Source organism: Carassius carassius, chromosome 36 (genome assembly GCF_963082965.1).
Source record: "Carassius carassius chromosome 36, fCarCar2.1, whole genome shotgun sequence".
NCBI lineage: Eukaryota > Metazoa > Chordata > Actinopteri > Cypriniformes > Cyprinidae > Carassius > Carassius carassius.
The window spans coordinates 17,575,229-17,599,166 of NC_081790.1; the positions used below are offsets into that span (position 1 = coordinate 17,575,229).

Genomic DNA, 23,938 nt, shown 5'->3' on the forward strand with positions numbered 1-23,938 from the left:
AGCTGAATGTAAAGGAAACAAAGCAGGGTTTTGAGAATCTGAAAAGCTGCATGTACTTTGACACAGCATCTTTAAAACGCAGTGCTTGTGCGTGAAAATTTATACCAACAGAAAAAAATGTAGAGCAACTGTGCTTACTTTTTTAGGAGCAAGAGTTTTAAGCCATGAACTAAAGCAACCAGCTGTGAGGTAAATCATGGAGTTACAAATTTAGCTTTGAAGCAAAAAATAAATACATTTGAAAATAGACAAAGATACGTGAATGTGTATTTAACTGCTTTAATGAGGGAAATAACTACAATCCCATGAAGCATTGTATATGACAATCAAACTAAAAACAAGAGAAGGTAAAATATATTTGATTGTATGTGTATGTAGAAATAACATATTTTATGTTTAATGCGTAATATGCATACATGTACAAATATTTAAATAATTGGTAGTGGGTGGTCCCTCTTTTGCATGTTGTAATTCTCTGATTGGTGGATATTTTGTGCAGAATCATGGGTAATATAGTTTTTTTTACCAGGAATTCTGTTTTTGAACATGTTTTTTGCAAAAAATAAGTGATAAGTCTTTAAAGGTTTTTAAGTTATTGTTCAAAGTTGATCTCTTGATTTTTACTTCCAGAACAGCACTGTCATACTTTATTACACAAGCAGCGAAGTGAAACGCAAAAACGCATTCTGTGTGAACCTGCTCTTATATGAGTGATGAGGGTGTTGTTGCCTGGCAGCTTGTAGGCTTTACTTCCTCGTAGTGGGGAAACTGTCTGGCAGTCCCTTAAGGAAACAGATGTCCCAGCATGCACTGCGCCTTCAACTCTTCATTCTTTTCTTCCTCAGTGCTTCAGGGTGGGGCTTCAGAACCTTTTTAGAAAACAAGGCACTTTCTTCACTTGATGACTGATTTGGGAGCAGCTTGTGTCGATTTAATTAGCACAATCCTAAACGAGCCATTAACGAAGAGGAAGGAAGCTTTCAATTGGCCAAAGATCGAGTTCGGCTTGTAGATTTCAGAGCTCAGGGATTTATCAACAAGCTATAAATGATCACCATTGTTCCTTTTTCTTTTTGATGAATGTATGACTTCACAGTGCCTTTCTATATATAGTTTTTATATATGTAAGCAGACAGATTGTTGTATGTCAAATTTTAAAGCCAAGGGCAAAAGTATATTTTCATCATTGGTATTTTAACTTCTTTTAACTTCTTTGGTATTTTAACAAACAAAAAAAATATTTTTTTGTTTGTTCTGTAATGTTTAGCCTATTAGCATTAGATCAAATGTAAGATGAAAGTCAAGAAGATCATATTGTGGCTCATTAAGGACAATACATTCACAGCAAACAGAGAAACACTTCATTGTGCATGAATCATATGGTGATTTTTCAGTCATAACCTGTGTTGCTCAGTCTGTATGTGTGCTTTTGGCCATAAATGTATGAGAAATCCCAAAGTCATGTGAAAGCAATACTTTTCAAGCATTGAATAATTCAGTTGAGAGCTGTATGGATGCTACAGTCAGTCAGTCTCACTACTAACAGGATGCTCACTCATGAATGGTCTTGTACCATAGACATTTTTTATTCCTCATCATTTACACTTCTATGGACTTCCAAATTTCAGACTCTGCATATCTTGCCTCAGCTTCTCAAGTCATTCATTTTATTTATTTTATTTTTCATTTTAAGATTTGTCTTGTATGCATTTTTTGCCTCACTTAACAATAGAGACACCTTGTGTCATCCTTTAAATCTTCAGAGGTCATTTCCCAATTTTGTATAAAACATTTGTAATTTATACAAATGAATTACATTTTTTGTTTTGCATTTTGATTAAAAAAATGTATGCTAATAAAATTCAAACTGCTTTATTTTAACATCCTACTACACTTCTGAATTGTAGTCATTTCTTTAAAGAAAAACTTTCGAATGGTATGAGTCTTGAAACATCAAAGAATAAGGCCATTGTACTACTAGATATATAATTTCAGTAAATTCTTTTTTATTTCAAACCATCCAGTCATATTGATTTACAGATTAAAAGAGGAAGCAGATATGGTGTATTTAAATACAGTGTGCCAGAGCATTTCCCTATCTGACTGTGATAATGACAAGATACTGAACATATTGAGTCAAAACAGCGTGAACCTGATATCTGGTCCCTCTCTCTCCTCTCTCTCTCACACACACACACACACACACACACACACACACACTCTCACACAAATGCCTGGAGCTTTTGCTGTAGGTAGTGATTACAGCAGAGTTGTTCAGAGTCTTCAGACAAGTCAAAGTTCACTGGAACGTATTTCAACTACAAACCCGATTCCAAAAAAGTTAGGAACACTTGTACAAATTGTGAGTAAAAAAAGAATGGAATAATTTATAAATTTAGATGAATATAGATAACATTACATGTTGAAAGTGAGACATTTTGAAATGTCATGTCAAATATTGGCTAATTTTGGATTTCATGAGAGCTACACATTCCAAAAAAGTTGGGACAGGTAGCAATAAGAGGCTGGAAAAGTTAAATGTACAAATAAGGAACAGCTGGAGGACCAATTTGCAACTTATTAGGTAAATTGGCAACATGACTGGGTATAAAAAGAGCCTCTCAGAGTGGCAGTGTCTCTCAGAAGTCAAGATGGACAGAGGATCATCAATTCCTCCAATGCTGCGGCGAAAAATAGTGAAGCAATATCAGAAAGGAGTTTAACAGAGAAAAATTGCAAAGAGTGAAGTTATTATCATCTACAGTGCATAATATCATCCAAAGATTCAGAGAATCTGGAACAATCTCTGTGTGTAAGGGTCAATGCCGGAAAACCATACTGGATGTCCGTGATCTTCGGGCCCTTCGAGATGGCACTGCATCACATACAGGAATGCTACTGCAATGGATATCACAACATGGGCTCAGGAATACTTCCAGAAAACATTGTCGGTGAACACAATCCACTGTGCCATTCGCTGTTGCCGGCTTAAACTCTATAGGTCAAAAAAGAAGCCATATCTAAACATGATCCAGAAGTGCAGCCATTTGCTCTGGGCCAAAGCTCATTTAAAATGGACTGTGCCAAAATGGAAAACTGTTCTGTGGTCAGACGAATCAAAATTTGAAGTTCTTTTTGGAAAACTGGGTCGCCATATGATCCGGACTAAAGAGGACAAGGACAACCCAAGTTGTTATCAGCACTCAGTTCAGAAGCCTGCATCTCTGATGATATGGGGTTGCATGAGTGTGTGTGGCATGGGCAGCTTACACATCTGGAAAGGCACCATCAATGCTGAAAGGTATATCCAAGTTCTAGAACAACATATGCTCCCATCCAGATGTCGTCTCTTTCAGGGAAGACCTTGCATCTTCCAACATGACAATGCCAGACCACATACTGCATCAATTACAACATCATGGCTGCGTAGAAGGATCCAGGTACTGAAATGGGCAGCCAGCAGTCCAGATCTTTCACCCATAGAAAACATTTGGCATTTGCAGACTAATATTGAAATTTGAAACTTCCACATCATTGCATTGTTTTTATTCACAATTTGTACAGTGTCCCAACTTTTTTGGAATCGGGTTTGTATACTAAAACGTCCATAATACATATTAGTGCCAAATCTGACCAAGAAAAGTATGTGTTACCAAAAACGTCATGATTACTCACACTCATGTTGTTGCAAACCTGTGTGACTCTTTTATCCTGCAGAACATATTTGGAATAACCATTCTGTCAATTACAATTAATGTCAATGGGCCCCAAAAACAATGTTATCAGGTTTGGAACAACATGGGGTGAGAATTTTCATTTTGGATGAACTATCCATTTAACTATCTGTCTGCTAGATTCTGTTTAAACTAACTTTTTGAAAAGGTCTGAGAGTTTAGAACATCAGGAATGCTGGAGAAGGGATTTCCTTTAGTGCTCTTCTGCATGCAAGCTTCCTTTATCAGTGAGTAAATAAACAACACTCCCAACTTGGCATCCGAATGACATTTGGCTTGAAATCTTACTAGTCTATTTCTGTTGTCACTCTTTATCTGTGCTTTTCCCTGCATGGCCAGAAATCGCCCCACTCTCTGTTGCCTGACCACTCTTATTTGACTATGAAATGAGCTCCTGGTACCTCTGTTTGTTTCCCAAACGCTTAACACTGACTCTTTTGTCAGTTTAGTTTCATTCATTTGTTTGCCCGTTCCTCTGTAAAGTTTGACTTGAGCTCACTAACAGCAATTCTACTATATAATCACCATCTTTTCCTGATATACAGTATATTTTGAAATTAAGACGTGAAAATAAAAGAAGAAAAAACAAAGGTTATTTGTAAAGACTTTATATTACACTTCCATATTACACTTTTTATCCAAATTTTTATTTGACACCAATTTAAAAACAGTATTTTGGTACATCATAAAAAGCATTATTATAATAAATCATGTTCACAACATCATATTGCACTGTACCAGTTTTCTCATTCAACCAATGGCAACATCATATTTGAAATGCATCCTAAGGGCATGTGTTGTTCACGATCAATAACCGCTCTACATTAGACCACAGAAATATGTACAAACTAATGCTCTAGCCACTAAAGGTACACAAGCAACGCTGTGCAAAAGGCCGTTTAAAATGACTTTTCACATGATTTACATTGTAGCGTTTACAAAGGAAGAGAGAAATGTCTGGTGTGACTGAACCAAATGTCTTTCAGTAGCGTGAGCAGTCAGTGTGTATGAAACAGCAGCTGCAAACCAACTGACACGACATCAAAGTCCATCAGCACTCCTCAAGGGTTCAATTACTTCTACACTTGCAAATATGTAACAAATAATAAGCAAATATTTTAAACTTCACGTCACTTCGTGTAAACCCAAAGCATGAACCTGACAAACCAATTAGAAAGAGACAGACATGGCACTTCACATTTTGATTTAAAGTGCCCCTAATATGGATTTTTGAAAATGTCCTTTCATGCAGTGTGTAACACAGCTCTAAGTGAATGAATACATCCTGCAGTTTTACATCTGAAAGTGCACTGTGCATAAAGTGATTATCTTTCAAAAGAAAGAGTCGACTCTGAATCACTGAAAAAATCCCCAGCTGTTTCATGTTGACATCAAGCATACTGCCCGCCCACTTCTCTGTCTTTTCAGTTGGTCTGAATGAAAATGCAAAATCATTTTTTGCCACTAGATGCCACTTTTGGAGCGTAAAAATAGTAGTTTCCCAGGTAACGCTGTAAACAAAGCAGCGCTGCTAACAAACACTGCTTTATCAGACATACAGAAATGATGAAATGAAAATGAGACCAATCAGACCAATCACCGCAGACTAGCGTCATGCAAAAGAGGGGTTTGGAATATGAATTGTTGAGCGAATCGCTTGGGAGTCCTTAAGTAAGGTAAAAATAAATGTATATAAGACAATGAAATGCTTTTTGACCTTGCATGCATGTCAGCCTGTTGTTTGGGACTCCCAAAACCAAAATATGAACCTTTCATAACCCATAATAGGGGCACATTAACCAAGTAAAATAAATGCATTTGAAGTAATGAATCAGCTGTTCCAATTACACCTGAATAAACAATGTAATCTTCTAATGTAGGACACCACTGACAATGATCTTTCAAACAGTTTGAGTTAAAAACAAAATATGTGAACAGTCTTTGCTCCATCAGTTGTCGACCCTGAATCAGCACGAGTGCCGCCCTCAGAGCCCTAGTGTCTCAAGTTTCAAGGAGATGATGCAAGCATTCACTTCCTGTGTCAGAAGCGCTTTCCCTCTGGAGGTGTTGCAACCATCACCTCCTTACCTCCAAAGTCCCAGTAGGCAGTCATGTGGAAGGCCATGTTGGACAGCACCACCAGATACTCACACACAGCAAATGATGTGTAAACTGCCATAGAGAGACAACAGAAATGTCATTTAAATGGCAAAATATATTATTATTTAAATTAAATAAATTGTCATCCATGATCTAGATGGAATTTAGCATTACATCATTCGCTCACCAATCGATGCTCTGGTCCCTATACTGAAGTGAATTTGCGAGTTCATGTTAAGCATGTAAAATCTCCAAAATGGAACAAGTGTCAAAGTGGAACATGGGTGGGGTGAATAACAGAGAACCAAGATGTTGCACTCACTTCCTGCTTCACAGTCGGTGTTGTGCCGCTTGTAGAAGTAAGCAGCCAACAGACAGAAGCAACCGTTGAAGAGGAAGAGGCGGAGCTTCTGGCGGTATGACATCATCTCCTGATGTCAAACAGGGTTTGGGTAGATGCAGTAGAGAAAGAGAGAAGAAAGACACATAATGTCACCAGTTCTCTTCTGCAACAAGATGTGGGGCAAGCAGGTGGGATGAGGTTCTGTAAAAGGCACAGCAAGCACTTCCCCCGAAGCACTCGAACACAACTGCACTTTCAAAGCAATAGAAATATAAAGCTACACTGCGGTCTCTGACACGTCGACTCCCATGATTCTCACCCAGCAGCACAAGCAACACCTTTTATTAGAGCTGTGCTCGTGGTGTCAAGATCGTTGGCGTGTTAAGAACATATCTGAATAATTATTGTATCAGATGAATCTAAAAATGGTCATATATAATCGTTTCATCCAATCAGAAAAGGACTTGCATGTATGGATTGTTCGCTGAAATCACAAACATTTGGTCTTTTTAAAAAATCATGTTCGTTATAGTATGAACTTAATCCAGGTATATGTTACTGCCATTCAAGTAAAGTATGTATATTTGGATGCATTATAAAAAAAAAGCATTTTTTATAATGCAATCGACAACTGAGCAGTCCAAATAAATTATTAGATGCAATTTTTATTAAATCAATAAAAATGTAAATAAATAAACACCTAAACTGCATTACATTTTCCTGTTTCAACCTGGGGTTACACCATAATTCACTATTTTTATATATTAAAATTTAAAACCAAAGTAGGGCTATGCTTATAGTTCTCATGTATATTACACGAGAGACTGGCTTATACTGCCCTCTGTCGGTCAGTTGCGCATGCCCAGAATACGGAGAAGTCATTACCTCTGCACTCGGGGAATACTTTGCAATCAACGACCACAGCTTGCAGGTGCACATCATGTGGAACAGGGAGCTGCCAATAAACAAGATGAAGCCGCTCTTATGGACACCTGTGGACCACATGTACATACACAGCATTAAAAGCCATGTACGAAATGCTTGTACTATACAGATCCCTGCGTTTGCTTGCGCATTCAAACGAGACTCAGGGCTTCGGTCCAGAGAGACACTTACTGTAGGTCTCATCGGAGGAGACGTAGGTGAGCAGAAGCAGTCCAACGTTTTCACTTAAAGCTAAGAGGAATGTTAGAACACTCAAAAGCTGCTCCGTCAGCCTCCTGGAAAAGCGTCTGCGGTAAAAGCTCAAATATGCTGCTGCTACCAGGAAGCGTGGAGCAGAATGCAGGCCGATGCTGAACCTCCAGATGTAGCGCTCCGGTGTCAGACTGATGGCTGCGCTGATGGACGGGAGGTAGTTAGGAACCTGTGAACCCCATTCATAAAAGATCTTCGTTATAGCACTCCAGGTTTTGCACCGGGAAGTGAAAAGCTGAAGCTTTTCTTCAGAAAACATAAAAAACTAGCTTGGATTTACTGTATGTAATCATAAAAAACAATGTGACATAATGACTACTATAAATATTAACACATAGACAACACACGATTGCGACAATATCTGCTTTTTGTGTTTTCCAGGTCATCTCCATGTAATAAATAAATGAAGTATATGAATAATGCAGTGCTAATTGATATCATTTATTACAGTAGGATGTAGAAACTATAAAATATATTTTCTGATTTATTCTATGATAAAAAAGGCAAAAACGTGCATGTAGTATACAAATCAATCATAATATAGTCATTAGTAAAATATAGGAAAAATATTATAGAATACAAATGATTGGTTATGGTCCAGAAGCCAATAAAATGAATAATAATAATAATAACCTGTCAATTACACGCTAATTGTCATGTTGGTTAAATTGTTACTGCCTTGAGTTATTATTTTGACGTAAATGTAAAATGCTTAAAAACACTAACTTTGAGCTTCATACTTGGCTAAATAAATAGAATATAGATACAATTGTAAATGTAAAAATATAAATAGTGTAAGTAAGGTTTATTTAAAAAAGAAAATGTGACTGGGACAATAATTTACATCTGATTTAATTTATAACTTTTTTTTTTTTTTTTTTTTACAAATATTAAATACACAACTTTGAGGACTAAGCCTCCTCATTTCAGAACACCACCAAACACCACTGATAAATAAACTAAATAGCCAAAGGTATTGGGAAACCCTCTTCAAAAGAACAGGTTTGACAAGAGTCATGAGGCGTTTATTTGGCGTTCATTTGCATAGTTAACACTGGGGAAAACTGGGCAGTGAAATGCTTGTGACGAGGCTTAGACATACAGGTGACAATAACAGGACATAAAAGACATACCAACATTCCAACCCATTTCAGTTTTTGCATTGTCTGAAATAGTAGTTTTACCAATGACGTTTCTCTTGAAATCTTGTGACTTTTTCTCATTTATGAGCATGAGGATTGGAAAGATGTTACGTTGAGTAAATGATGACCCAGTATTAATTTTTTAGTGAATTATGCCTTAAGCATCTCTCCCACTCTCTCTTTAGCAATCCCCAAGGTGCGTTTGGAAGCCCTACATATGAGTGGACTTGATGACATGAGCACTCAGGATGTTTTTGGCTACTTTAAAGAGTATCCGCCTGCCCACATTGAGTGGATAGATGACACTTCCTGTAAGTACAGCCTCCCTGATATTACCACCCTTTCATAATTGTACAGTCGTGGCCAAAAGTTTTGAGAATTACATAAATATTGGAAATTGGAAAAGTTGCTGCTTAAGTTTTTATAATAGCAATTTGCATATACTCCAGAATGTTATGAAGAGTGATCAGATGAATTGCATAGTCCTTCTTTGCCATGAAAACTTAACTTAATCCCAAAAAAAACCTTTCCACTGCATTTCATTGCTGTCATTAAAGGACCTGCTGAGATCATTTCAGTAATCGTCTTGTTAACTCAGGTGAGAATGTTGACGAGCACAAGGCTGGAGATCATTATGTCAGGCTGATTGGGTTAGAATGGCAGACCTGACATGTTAAAAGGAGGGTGATGCTTGAAATCATTGTTCTTCCATTGTTAACCATGGTGACCTGCAAAGAAACGCGTGCAGCCATCATTGCGTTGCATAAAAATGGCTTCACAGGCAAGGATATTGTGGCTACTAAGATTGCACCTAAATCAACAATTTATAGGATCATCAAGAACTTCAAGGAAAGAGGTTCAATTCTTGTAAAGAAGGCTTCAGGGCGTCCAAGAAAGTCCAGCAAGCGCCAGGATGGTCTCCTAAAGAGGATTCAGCTGCGGGATCGGAGTGCCACCAGTGCAGAGCTTGCTCAGGAATGGCAGCAGGCAGGTATGAGCGCATCTGCACACACAGTGAGGCGAAGACTTTTGGAAGATGGCCTGGTGTCAAGAAGGGCAGCAAAGAAGCCACTTCTCTCCAAAAAAACATCAGGGACAGATTGATCTTCTGCAGAAAGTATAGTGAATGGACTGCTGAGGACTGGGGCAAAGTCACATTCTCCCGATGAAGCCCCTTTCCGATTGTTTGGGGCATATGGAAAAAGGCTTGTCCGGAGAAGAAAAGGTGAGCGCTACCATCAGTCCTGTGTCATGCCAACAGTAAAGCATCCTGACACCATTCATGTGTGGGGTTGCTTCTCATCCAAGGGAGTGGGCTCACTCACAATTCTGCCCAAAAACACAGCCATGAATAAAGAATGGTACCAAAACACCCTCCAACAGCAACTTCTTCCAACAATCCAACAACAGTTTGGTGAAGAACAATGCATTTTCCAGCACGATGGAGCACCGTGCCATAAGGCAAAAGTGATAACTAAGCGGCTTGGGGACCAGAATGTTGAAATTTTGGGTCCATGGCCTGGAAACTCCCCAGATCTTAATCCCATTGAGAACTTGTGGTCAATCCTCAAGAGGCGGGTGAACAAACAAAAACCCACTAATTCTGACAAACTCCAAGAAGTGATTATGAAAGAATGGGTTGCTATCAGTCAGGATTTGGCCCAGAAGTTGATTGAGAGCATGCCCAGTCGAATTGCAGAGGTCCTGAAAAAGAAGGGCCAACACTGCAAATACTGACTCTTTGCATAAATGTCATGTAATTGTCGATAAAAGCCTTTGAAACATATGAAGTGCTTGTAATTATATTTCAGTACATCACAAAAACAACTGAAACAAAGATCTAAAAAAAGTTTAGCAGCAAACCTTTTGAAAACTAATATTTATGGAATTCTCAAAACTTTTGGCCACGACTGTACGTGGAGAGCACTGACATTTTGAGTGACTTCAGTGACCATAGGCAGAACAGACATGGGCAATAAATCCAAGTATATGAATAATGCAGTGCTAATTGATATAATTTTTTACAGTAGCCTTTAGAAACTATAAAATATATTTTCTGATTTATTCTATGATTAAAAAAAAGGCAAAAACGTGCATGTAGTATATAAATCAATCATAATATAGTCATTAGGAAAATATTCTAGAATACAAATTATTGGTTATGGTCCAGAAGCAAATACAATTAAGTAAAATGAATTTAGTAATTCCCATGAGTTTAAGCATATAGTGATATTCAAGAGATTTGTGTGCTTGTAATTTTATAGTAACAGTTTGCACATAACCTTTTTTCTATTCTAACAGGACAATACCTCGGTGGTTAAAAACGAAATGATTGATTCAGTCAGTGGCAGAACTTGAGTGGTCTGCAGGAACCCAGCTCAACACATCTGCTTTGACTTTAAATACAGACCTTGAGCCGAAAACTCATCACCAAACACCAATGACTGCCAGACAACAGTACTGGGAAGTGAGTCTAGCTCTCACCATGCAGTGTGTGTCTGTCGCCTCACTGTAGTGGTAGAGCAGAGCCAGCACGATACAGGCGACGAGGCCGAGCAGAGGCAGACACACGGTGATCACCGCTAACCGCGTGAACTGCACACGGATCAGAGCCTTGTCTCGAGCCACAGATCCGTACGGCACCTGTTGCATCTTCCCTCAGCTAATTACAGCTCCAGATGTGTCAACATCTACAGATCGACGCTACGCAGCCCACTGTAGGTGCAATGATGTCAGCATCTCTAAACTAGTCTGATAATTAGCCCGAGCTCAAGTTTATGACTCGAGTTAACTTACGTTACTTAGCGACTGTTCGCTCACCTCCGACTCACAGATGTGCGGTTTCATAGAAACGTTAGGCGATTTCTAAATGAAGCGATATTCAGGTCAGTACCGGTAAATAAGGAGTTAATTTTCTATTTAATCCAAATTGTCAAGTCTCGATTCTCCGACTGTTATTCTGGATGTGAGAGTACATACCGCGAACGCTTCCGGTTTTAATGCACCAGTAGTTTTCAAAATAAAAGTCCTTATTGCGAGCCTAAATTTTTCATGTCGGGACCGTAACTAGTTACATATCTGCGTATTAAAATATAGATTTTGTATGCCGTTTATGAACACTGCCAGTCAGTATAAATTTCTAGACCCAATATAATGTAAAAAAAAAAAAAAAAAGATTTTTATTCAACATTTCGTTTTCTTGTACGTTTCACTGACCACATATTTAGGGAATGCAGAAATGGGGGGAATGGGGGGGGGGGGTATCTTTAAATTGGCTACATTATGTGCCCCCTCTCACAGGACTGTGTACAATGAAGCACAATGATCCTTTCAGGTCCAGTAAATATATAATTCTTGCACCAGAGAAACAAAAAAACTCAAAAGACCATTAGGTTCTCCATATCAAATCCACAGTGACATGACAGTCTTAATACAATAGAAACAAAAACCAACCACACTGACATGTAAAAAAAAAAAAGGATTGCTAACAGACATCCAATCACATCGCTTCCAGTCAGTACATCAAATCACAGGACTGTTTTTGACAACCTGGTGCATTGCTGTATTTTAAAAATGGGCCCTCAATATGTGTTAAATACAACCAAATAATTTTCTTTTGAAGAAAAATAAAACATGAGGGACTCATCCACTGCACTGTCTTTGAAATGACAAAACAAACAAAAAAAATCCAATCGGCTCTCTCTTGTTCCAAATAGCGCTCTCAAAGACAAAAGAAAACATGTGCAAAGTCTGTGGACAGGCAAGAGCCGTGAGTGTGGGAATGTTAAAGTATACATGTCAGGGTCTCTTGGCCCAGTCTGCTAGAGATGTTCTCATCTCTCTTCCACAGCGTTCATCACTCCTCCGGTTCCCACACTTCCCGCAGGAGGGGTTAGTCAGGAATCACTGTCTGAGCCGTTGCTGCTGTCCCGACTGATCTCGATCTGCAGCGAGGGCAAGTTGTCCAGCCGGCTTTTCTTCATCTTGCTGGTCTGCTGCTCCTTCTGCTTAATCATTGCTCCCCACACCTTCTGCAGCTGAGTGTCATCCTCTTCATCCTCATCAACTCCGTCAGATTCCTCATCATCTCGTCGCCTTATTCCTCTTGAGGAAGATGCTCGGGAAGCAGCCTTGTCATCGTTTCTATCATCCCTATGAGACGGGCCGAGGCGGCTCCACAAGCCTCCTGAAAACAACAATTACTATTAGTATTAGAAAAACAATTATCAAGAGAAAAAAAGAACGTTGACTCCAATTATACCCGTTTTCTTGTCTTTGGAGGACTCTGAGTGGAGACCACGGCTCTCGAGTTTTGCCACTCCGAGTCGGCTGCGCACGTCCGTCAAAGGCTCTCTCCGAGATGCCGTGTTTCTAGAGATGATGGGAGAGACAGAGCGACGTCTCTCTGGAGAGTGTGGTCTCTTGCCTAATCTCTGTCTCACATCTGTGGAGAGAAAATGTGTCCTTTTATTGACCACATTTGCTCAGCATGAAAATGGTCAAACATGTTTTTTGCGTTTCAAGATTCTTAAGACTTTTTTTTTTTTTTTTTAATAAATAAATGTGTCCATACAAAACAAACCTATAGAATCTCAAGTAGAATAACCTATAACAAATGATTTATTATAATTAAACACCCTGGAGAACACATTCGAATCATAACCGAAATACATTGGGACTCTTATTTTAAAATATCTTTGCTTGACTACTTCCAGCACCTCATTCAAAGAGATGGAAATAAAATATGCACTCTTATAACCATCTACAATATAAACACTGTAAACATATGTTTAAACAGTATACCATAAGCAATCTATTGGCATAAATGCACATGATTCATTGATTGTGAACTGCTCTTAACGTGCAACAGTGCGAGCATGCAGATCTCATATTTCATTCATTCAATCATAGCCTTCTGACATTTTAATCATCACATAAGGGCATATCTCAATTCCAAAGTTTAAGACCTCTTAAAATGAAATTTAAGACATTTCTTATACCATTTAAGATATTTAATCATTTTTAATGACCTCAATCTTGATCAAACTGAATTGAAGACTTTTTAATAATCTTCCAGGAAACCTCAGTCTGGGTGCCAGGAGCAAGTATTTATATATATATATATATATATATATATTAGGGGTGTAACGGTACGCAAAAATCACGGTTCGGTACGTACCTCGGTTTTACCTCGGTTTTAAAGTCACGGTTCGGTTCATTTTCGGTACAGTAAGAAAAAGAAATGCAAACATTAAACTGCAGGTTGTTTATTACTATAAACTTTTTTTAACAATTAGTTTACACTTTTTTAAAATACTTTTTAATAAAACATATATAAAATAAAAAAAGAATAAGAAATAAAATACTGCTGCAAAGTTCTCCACTAAATAAAATACTCTCAGTCTCAAACCAATATCAGATAATAAAATATAATGAAAAATATAAATAAATAACTATGATTACAGTGCAGTATTACCAATCCCAGCTTGTAGGCCTGCTCATATTTAAAAAATATATATAACTTTTCCAAAGTGTAAAGTGCAGCATCCACAGTTTCAGTTTTTAGACCTGTTCAGATTTCGTTATTGCGTTGGACCGATCGGAATTAAGAGCAAAGGTCTGTTTAAATTTCGGCGGGAGCTGCGTTTGAATTACAATCGTTTTATTCCTAGTTGTAGTGATGTTCACACTCGTGTGATGCCTTTTGAAAACCTTAGGCCGGTGACACGCTGGCATATTGCACCTGTCAAACAGTCTATTTTGCCGTCAATACTGTTGACGGTGTCCTTTATCAGTAGGCTTTATATTTATGCTCAACATGAAGTATAGATATTGTTGTCGTGAAGACAAGATCCTGGTCTGTCGGCGGCCTCTCTCTATGTCACCTACAGTAGCAGCAGCGCGCCATCGCCACGTCAGGCACCATTCTGGTGTGTAAAGACACAGAAAACGCGAAGTAGCCGTCACGCAACTGACACGCAGCAGAAACGCCACGCTCACGCCACGCAGCCAGTGTCACCGGCCTTAGAATCAGCTGCAGGGCAGGATTTGCGCTGAACGCGGAGACTTCCACCACTTAATATGTTCGTTTGGAAACACAAAAATGTACCTATGTTCCGCATACAAAATATTGCATTCGGTCATTCGGTACACACGTGCACCGTACCGAAAGCCCTGTACCGAAACAGTCCGGTACGAATACAAGTACCGTTACACCCCTAAAATATATATATATATATATATATATATATATATATATATATATATATATATATATATTAAGAAAATCTAATTTCAATGCATAGAATGCTAAACATTAAATCAATACTTTTAGGTTCTGTCAGTAACTAACCTGTCTTGCTGCTTGTAGTCAATGGGGGATGTGATCTCTGCTGAGGGAGTCCCTGCCTCTTCTCCTCCAGTAACTGCCTCACATCTGTCACTTCGTCTGATGTAGACTTGGATGAGCCTCCACCTCCTCCTCCTCCTCCACCACCAATGCGACTCTTAACACTGCTACTCGTTTCAGTCCGAATGGAGTTTCTGAGGCAGTGAATGAGACAAAATGCACAATTACCATTAAGAAACTGGATCATCATTAAATCTTTTCAGCATGAGGGTTAAGAGAATCCTAATCCTTGACTGTAGACTCACCGAAGACTGCGAAGGTTGGTTTCTACCTCGTCTGCATACATAGTCATCTTCATACTCTTTTTGGGAGAGGGTGTTGAGATCATTTTCAGTTCCAGATCGTAGTCCATCTCTTCTGAATCTGAAGAGGCAGGCGACCGTCCTCCTAAACGACTACGCAGGCCTCCTTCCCCTAGCCGTGGCCCCCGTTCCCTGTCTGCCCGATCTCTGTACTCCACCACTCTATCATCAGCATCCATGTCTTCCTCTCCATCCTCTTCCTCTTCTTCTATAGGCTCTTCTGGCAGATTCACCAGGTCAGCTGAGAAAGTGAAAGAGCTTAATTGAAAGACCAAAAAAAAAAACAATCAAGACAAAGATGTCAATTTGTTATGTAAGAGAGTTTTACCAGAGTGTCGATGAGTGTAAGGTGGGGTGTGTCCCATACTGTCTCCAATCAGAGACTTTTTGGTCTTCAGAACGTCACGCTGGATTTTGCGTGTGTGATATCTCCGTTTCCTATAGAAATATAGTACAATTCCAGATGAATATACAGTAACCCTCCAAAATATTAAGGAAAAAAATCTACAGTACAGACCAAAAGTTTGGAAACATTACTATTTTTAATGTTTTTGAAAGAAGTTTCTTCTGCTCATCAAGCCTGCATTTATTTGATCAAAAACACAGAAAAAAATGTAATATTGTGATATATTATTACAATTTAAAATAATTGTTTTTAAATTTATTATACTTTAAATTATCATTTATTTCTGTGATGCAAAGCTGAATTTTTAGGATCATTATCACATGATCCTTTAGAAATTATTCTAATATGATGATTCATTATCAAAGTTGGAAACAGTTCTGCTGCTTAATATTTTTTCAGCATGTGATACCTTTTTAGGACACTTTGATGAATAAAAAGTAAAAAAAAAAAAAGAGAGAGAAGCTATGTTTTTAAAATATAAATATTTTGTAATAACAATATACACTACTGGTCAGTAATTTGGGGTCAGTAACTTTTTCTTTCTTTTTAAATAAAATCAATACTTTTATTCAGCAAGGATGTGTTAAATTGATAAAAAGTGATAGTAAAGAAAATATATTATTAGAATTTTTTATTTTGAACAAATGCAGTTCTTTTTAACCTTTTATTCATCTAATATATTAGACAGCAGAACTGTTTCCAACACTCATAATAAATCAGAATATTAGAATGATTTATAAATGATCATGTGATAGACTGGATGTTACATGTGACACTGAAGGCTGGAGTAATGATGCTGAAAATTCAGCTTTGCATCACAGGAATAAATAATTTTTTAAAGTATATTTAAATAGAAAACTATCATTTTAAGTTGTAATAATATTTCACAATATTGCTGTTTTTTCTGTATTTTTGATCAAATAAATGCAGGCTTGATGAGCAGAAGAAGCTTCTTTCAAAAACATAGTAATAGTAATGTATCCAAACTTTTGGTCTGTACTGTATATACTACCCTTCAACAATTAGGGGTTGCTCAGATTTAATGATTTCTAATGATCACAAAGCTATGGAAACCGTTTCTGCCACTAAAAAAATAAAATTAAAAAATAAATAAAAGGGCAATTGCGACTTTTTAATTCACAATTCTGACTTTCTCCTAATTGCGAGTTTACACATTGGAAATCTCTACTCTTTTTCTCTCAGAATTGTGTGATGTTAACTCGGATATCTCAGAAATATGAGATTTCAAATCAGAATTGTAAGATAACCATACATTTTTTTATTCAGTGAAGGAAACGAGCCTCCATACCAATGTATAAATTTGATCAAAAATTAACTAAAAACATTAATACCGGTACTGTAAAAAATGACAATCTAAAATAGCGGTTTTCTATTTGAATATATTTTAAAATAATATATTCCTTTGACGGCAAAGCGGAATTTTCTTTTTAATTGTAGCAGAAATCATTCTTATATGCCAATTTGGAGATCAAGAAACATTTCTTATTATTGACAGTGTTCACAACAGTGCTGCTTAATATTTTTCAGAGACATTTTTCAGGACTCTTTGATGAATAGTAGGTTTGTGACTGAGGAAATTTTCCCATTGGTTAATCAACGTGTGACAACACCTGTAATACAGGTATCACTGCGGGGGCGTTCCCTCTTTTCTTCACTTTTAAATGCGTGCACATTTTGCTTTTACTTTCAAATAGCGACAATTCAGTGTAAAGCAATTGTTCGTTTTTAGTTCGTTTGAATTTTCCCTATTTTCCTCACTTTGCTTCACTTTTAAATAGCTTAACAGCACCGTGTACATTTTACTTCCACTTTTAAATTAGCAGCAGTTCGGCGTCAATTGCTTGAATGCAACAACAAAATACAACGTCAAACTCACTTTAGCCTATTTAAAAAACATAGTACTTTTATTAACAAATAAAAATACACCATGCTACAGGGCAGGCTATGCCTAATGCTAAAGTATATGCTAAAAGTATAAATGTATATAACCAAAAAAATAAGAAATGCAGAACGTTTATTAGCAAAACGAGTAAGAAAGCTTGGAGGCAGGGCAAACACTGTGATGTCAAAAAAAAAAAGACAGCTTAAATAAAGTAAAAATCAGCAAACAATGTGGAACCAATTAAACAAGAAACTAATGTTTAAAAAAAAACTTCCCAAATCACCTTAGATAAACGGCAAAAGTCAACAGGCTTTTCAAAATCAAAAATATTGCCAAACACGTGCTTTTGCATTTTGTCTGGGAACTAAATAATCCGTCATTGTCTTGTCTGTCTTACCTCTCTCTTCTTGTCAGTCAGCTCGATTCACTTGAAAAATTAAATCTAATATCTAATGCGACTGTTGTTTGGCATGCTGCATGAGCAGCTGTTTTTGAGCAGTTTTGAAATTGTGGTGTCTGTTCTTTTACTGAACTAAATTCTTTTTATTAGTATAAAAAAAAATCGAAATGACGCTGGGGGTCGGTCTGCGGTGGGCAAGTGACGTGCCCGGTGTTGCAGTTTAACAGCCTAATGAATAGAATGCATTTATTTGAAATGATAAATATCTTTACGGTCACTTTTGTTATATTTACTATCATTGTTAAATATAAAAAAACAAACAAACAAACAAAAAAAAAAACCTTAACCATGGCCACATGGAACTTTGTATCTAATGAATTTTGAACATTTTGAACATTTTTCTTACCAAGAGTTACTTAAAATGCCTTTCATGCCACCATAGTTTGGATTCCCATATTTCATGTAGTACCGACTTCTCCTGGCTGCACCCAACTCCTTTTTGTCATCTAATAAAAAGTAACAGCCAAGACTGTTAAATCTGTTTCACTGCATCATTAGCCGCATTTCCACTGTCGGGCCAAAAGCGGGCGTGCTAGTGCGTGCCAGGGGCAGTCACGTTTCCACTCTCACTTCCACGGCATGATCATGCCTCGTCAGGGCTTCCTCAGGGCCAATGGCCCGGGTTTTTTGGCCCGACGAAAACCTTGGCCCAAAGCGGGCCAGCTGGGGCTAGAGGAGCTTTTCCGCGTCTGGAGAGCATCAGCACCGCGGATCATTTCAGAAAACAGCTATAACCAGCATTAAAGACTTTAATATAAGTTGAGCTCAAAACTCACTTTAAAGTCAGCAGCGAGTGTTTGAAATAACTTGATCTGATGTGGATTATAATCAGCATACAAGGCAGAAATATTTATAAGCGATGCAAAAGACTTTGCATGCACGCTAGGCATTAACATTACCATAGTAAACATGGTAAATACGACCGCTGGAGAAATCAAACGTCAGATTCTTATTCTCGATTACAATCATGTATTTGTTTAGTATCACATTTTATCTGTCATAAGTCTCATTTAGTTTTTGTTCGGGAGCTTTTATAAAAAATATAGAAATTATCATTCTTTCTAAATGTGATGTGTATATTATAGGCTATTGTGACTTCAAATAAACAGAAACAGACTCGACTGAATAGCAGACTATGTTCATAACACTATTTCTGTGTGACCAATTTTCAATCCTGATAAATTAATTCAATATGATCAGTGTATCACTTATAATTAAATATTTAACAAAGCATGCAAACAAACGGACGCTTTTATCATGTTCGTTTTGTGACTGGAAACACTAGTTTCCAGTGACTTTTTTCTTATTCGTTTTCTGATAACTTCTCTTTGTTGGTGAAATGAAGGGGTTGCATGATGTTGTTCCTGAGAGGCATGTAAAGGGCGGGTTTTGGTGGTGCGCAGCAGAGATTCAGGCTTAACAGTGGAAACGCAGCGCAATTTCGGCCTCGGTGCTACTGGCCCGAGGCTATTAGCCCCGCCCGCTTTAAGCCCTGGCTCACACTGGCCCGACAGTGGAAAAGCGGATATTGTAATGAAGAGCTCCTGACACAACTGCTTCTGCTTGTAGGCGACATGCTGAAGTATGTTTCTCACCCTGAGTGGCAAAGCGCAAGAACAGCTTGTTGTCTTTGAAGGGCTTGACTGTGGGTCGCAGATCATTCCGGAGAAGAGACTCTCGCTCTGCTTGGGAAAGCAAGCTTGTCTAGGATCAAAGGATGACATATAGGGTACATTCAAATAAATGATAAATAAAATACACTGAATATAAGAATAACCATTAATGTTACCAGTTTACCTCTGCGGTTTCCTCTGGTTTCTTTTCGGTCTCTTCCTCAATGTCACTAGGTTTACCCTCACTGCCATCACTGCTCCTGCTCTTATCTGCTTTCGCCACTTCATCTTCATCATCATCTACCTCGCCTTCCTCCTCCTCATCATCATCATCATCATCATTATCATCATCATCAGAGCCATGGTTTCGCCGAGCTGATCAGTAACAACGTGAGCGTTTTGTTTCGCAAAATTTGGTGGAACAGAGTGTCTATTTTAAGGTTACACAGCAAAATAAAAAGACTCGTATAACGAGAAGACAAACCTTTCTGCGGCTGGTCTGAAAGTTCAGATGGTTTCAAACCGTCTGTGTTTGTGACCTCTTTTTTGTCTGGCATCCGACTCAAGTTAATGAGAGCCCTGGTTGAAGTGATGTCGTCTAGCCAAACCACGTTGCCTGGAAACAGTGTGATTTGACTAGGAGCACCACAATCCAGCTTTAAACAAAACTTTTCCTCGTTTCCGATTTAGATTTGTATGCATTGCATGTACAGTCGTGGCCAAAAGTTTTGAGAATTACATTACATTAGTTTTCAAAAAGTTTGCTGCTAAACTGCTTTTAGATCTTTGTTTCAGTTGTTTCTGTGATGTACTGAAATATAATTACAAGCACTTCATAAGTTTCAAAGGCTTTTATCGACAATTACATGACATTTATGCAAAGAGTCAGTATTTGCAGTGTTGGCCCTTCTTTTTCAGGACCTCTGCAATTCGACTGGGCATGCTCTCAATCAACTTCTGGGCCAAATCCTGACTGATAGCAACCCATTCTTTCATAATCACTTCTTGGAGTTTGTCAGAATTAGTGGGTTTTTGTTTGTCCACCCGCCTCTTGAGGATTGACCACAAGTTCTCAATGGGATTAAGATCTGGGGAGTTTCCAGGCCATGGACCCAAAATTTCAACATTCTGGTCCCCGAGCCACTTAGTTATCACTTTTGCCTTATGGCACGGTGCTCCATCGTGCTGGAAAATGCATTGTTCTTCACCAAACTGTTGTTGGATTGTTGGAAGAAGTTGCTGTTGGAGGGTGTTTTGGTACCATTCTTTATTCATGGCTGTGTTTTTGGACAGAATTGTGAGTGAGCCCACTCCCTTGGATGAGAAGCAACCCCACACATGAATGGTGTCAGGATGCTTTACTGTTGGCATGACACAGGACTGATGGTAGCGCTCACCTTTTCTTCTCCGGACAAGCCTTTTTCCAGATGCCCCAAACAATCGGAAAGGGGCTTCATCGGAGAATATGACTTTGCCCCAGTCCTCAGCAGTCCATTCACTATACTTTCTGCAGAAGATCAATCTGTCCCTGATGTTTTTTTTGGAGAGAAGTGGCTTCTTTGCTGCCCTTCTTGACACCAGGCCATCTTCCAAAAGTCTTCGCCTCACTGTGTGTGCAGATGCGCTCACACCTGCCTGCTGCCATTCCTGAGCAAGCTCTGCACTGGTGGCACTCCGATCGCGCAGCTGAATCCTCTTTAGGAGACCATCCTGGCGCTTGCTGGACTTTCTTGGACGCCCTGAAGCCTTCTTTACAAGAATTGAACCTCTTTCCTTGAAGTTCTTGATGATCCTATAAATTGTTGATTTAGGTGCAATCTTAGTAGCCACAATATCCTTGCCTGTGAAGCCATTTTTATGCAATGCAATGATGGCTGCACGCGTTTCTTTGCAGGTCACCATGGTTAACAATGGAAGAACAATGATTTCAAGCATCACCCTCCTTTTATCATGTCAAGTCTGCCATTCTAACCCAATCAGCCTGACATAATGATCTCCAGCCTTGTGCTCATCAACATTCTCACCTGAGTTAACAAGACGATTACTGAAATGATCTCAGCAGGTCCTTTAATGACAGCAATGAAATGCAGTGGAAAGGTTTTTTTGGGATTAAGTTAAGTTTTCATGGCAAAGAAGGACTATGCAATTCATCTGATCACTCTTCATAACATTCTGGAGTATATGCAAATTGCTATTATAAAAACTTAAGCAGCAACTTTTCCAATTTCCAATATTTATGTAATTCTCAAAACTTTTGGCCACGACTGTACAATTATGAAAGGGTGGTAATATCAGGGAGGCTGTACTTACAGGAAGTGTCATCTATCCACTCAATGTGGGCAGGCGGATACTCTTTAAAGTAGCCAAAAACATCCTGAGTGCTCATGTCATCAAGTCCACTCATATGTAGGGCTTCCAAACGCACCTTGGGGATTGCTAAAGAGAGAGTGGGAGAGATGCTTAAGGCATAATTCACTAAAAAATTAATACTGGGTCATCATTTACTCAACGTAACATCTTTCCAATCCTCATGCTCATAAATGAGAAAAAGTCACAAGATTTCAAGAGAAATGTCATTGGTTAAACTACTATTTCAGACAATGCAAAAACTGAAATGGGTTGGAAGTTGTGATTAAACTGAAGGAGCCACAGATTTTTTCTTCCGTGTTGTGATGTACATCTGAGTATAATGGATTATTGCAAACACAAAAAAATATAGGCTGGACATGGTTGTTGACCGGATTTTAAGATGTAAGGGTTTCCTCAAAAGTGCAGGCAGATGAATGTGAGATTGCAAGTACAGGTTTAAGGGGAATAAATGATCGGAGAACTACTGCAAATGTCACCAAAGACAAGTCTGATGTATTCACTAGAAAAGCCCAGTCAATGCATTTTGATTAAACATTACAATTAAATTCAAAGCACTTTTTATAAATAAAAAAATCGATGAATAGTTCACAATGTGATCTATGTGATATGCATTTAGAAAAACCGACAAGGCGAATTTGAATTTCATTCTGACTTGAAATCAAATTTTGAGCTACAGCGGTGTAAGAATGCGTACCTTTCTTCAACACATCCCGGTCTAGAACAACATTCCTCTGAGCCAGATTTTCTTCGGAGCGAAGATGAAATCTTCTTGCACGCTTCTCCTTTTTCTCAATGGCCTCCTGAACACGTACAAATGTTGTGAACAACAGGTACATTAGTAGACACACTGATATATTCAAACTACCAACTGACACTTACCTTAGACGTGACATCGATTCCAGTGATAAAGGTGCCAGCCTTGTTTTCATAACGTCTGCTGGTGTCCTGTGGAAACAGTTTTAATCATTTGAGCAGCAAATACAAAAGAGCCTTTTCACTAACGTTAGTTAGTCTGAAATTCAAGGTGATCTGTATTTTCTCCACAATACAGCTTTATACGGTCATACTAGACCAGAATAATTTCAGTTATTAACCAATTAGTATAGGAATAACACTGCGCCGAATGAAAAGTCTGTCAGTATCAAGAAACTTGGGCCAAATATTTACATCAATTTCCCAAGATCCCCCGAAACAACAAACCGACACTACACATTATGCAAATGTATTCTAACCCACCATAAACCCATTACCATAACATTTTCAAAAGCAGGTATAGTGCAGCGATGAATCCTAGCTCTAAACTAAACGGCTTCACCAACCACCAGCTTACTGAACCACGCGAGGCCGTGGTTTGAAAGAGGCCTACGGACTAACTCACCGGCAACAGCTCCTTTAAACTTCGGCGAACGGGGATGGACTCCAGCTCCAGCTCTCCCTCCTCCACCTCCATGGGTTCCGCTTCCCGGACATCTCGGTCCGAGTCTGATTCCGAGTCTGACTCTGACCGGTCAGACGCGCTCTCGGACTTCACAGACACCCGCAGGCTGCGCACCTCTGCCATGATCGCTCACTACAATGAGCTAGCGTCTAACTTTCAGTGAAGTGAACCGAGCCTTGCGCTAGCTGTGCTAAAACTGCTCTCGAGCCTCGCGACACACACACACACACACACACACACACACACACACACACACACACACACACCGCCAGGAGACGGTCGTTGCTAGATTGTGACCCGCCTTCTTTGACTAAACAAGATTATTCATTCACTAACGTTCATATTTAGGATGTAATGTATTGTGATGCACAGAGAAAGAATCCTAATCTAAATTATGTTTAAATGTTAATGAAAATAATGTAGGCTGATCACCTAAACTAAATTACAAGCTACATTTATTGTAAATAAAGTTTACAAGACGTTTTACTTGTACATTCATATTTTCTTTCAGATTTCAGTGG

General features: G+C 38.5%; 2 protein-coding genes across 4 annotated transcripts in view; both read right to left on the minus strand.

Annotated features, from left to right (window-relative positions):
* Nucleotides 1-11,448, minus strand: part of LOC132117347 (post-GPI attachment to proteins factor 2-like) — a 49,111-nt gene extending 37,663 nt beyond the window's left edge. Inside the window, exons 1-5 of one of the 3 annotated variants that reach the window (XM_059526586.1) lie at nt 11,001-11,448; nt 7,294-7,543; nt 7,063-7,169; nt 6,157-6,265; nt 5,425-5,906 (exon numbers count right to left, since the gene is read on the minus strand). In XM_059526586.1, the coding sequence (XP_059382569.1) occupies nt 5,776-5,906; nt 6,157-6,265; nt 7,063-7,169; nt 7,294-7,543; nt 11,001-11,168 (765 nt within the window). In that variant the 5' untranslated portion in view covers nt 11,169-11,448 and the 3' untranslated portion in view covers nt 5,425-5,775. Of the gene's footprint in view, nt 1-5,424; nt 5,907-6,156; nt 6,266-7,062; nt 7,170-7,293; nt 7,544-11,000 lie in introns of those variants that run through there. The other 2 variants (XM_059526584.1, XM_059526582.1) reach the window with 2 other exon arrangements.
* Nucleotides 11,449-12,246: 798 nt separating this feature from the next.
* On the minus strand, nt 12,247-23,596 carry ncbp3 (nuclear cap binding subunit 3). Its single transcript, XM_059526587.1, has 13 exons — nt 23,358-23,596; nt 22,859-22,924; nt 22,674-22,779; nt 21,920-22,045; nt 20,094-20,225; nt 19,794-19,984; nt 19,592-19,700; nt 18,343-18,442; nt 15,556-15,665; nt 15,171-15,468; nt 14,869-15,059; nt 12,778-12,960; nt 12,247-12,702 (listed from the first exon to the last, which is right to left on the minus strand). Exons 1-13 carry the CDS (start codon nt 23,538-23,540, stop codon nt 12,413-12,415), a joined length of 2,085 nt encoding a protein of 694 aa, XP_059382570.1. The 5' UTR covers nt 23,541-23,596; the 3' UTR covers nt 12,247-12,412.
* Nucleotides 23,597-23,938: the final 342 nt, after the last annotated feature.

Coding starts and splice junctions, on each gene's coding strand:
- ncbp3 (XM_059526587.1), bottom strand. CDS start 23,540: ATGGCAGAGGTGCGCAGCCTGCGGGTGTCTGTGAAGTCCGAGAGCGCG. Junction 19,985..20,093: donor TTCAGACCAGCCGCAGAAAG/GTTTGTCTTCTC, acceptor GTTACTGATCAG/CTCGGCGAAACCATGGCTCT. Junction 12,961..14,868: donor GACTACAAGCAGCAAGACAG/GTTAGTTACTGA, acceptor TTCTCTCCACAG/ATGTGAGACAGAGATTAGGC.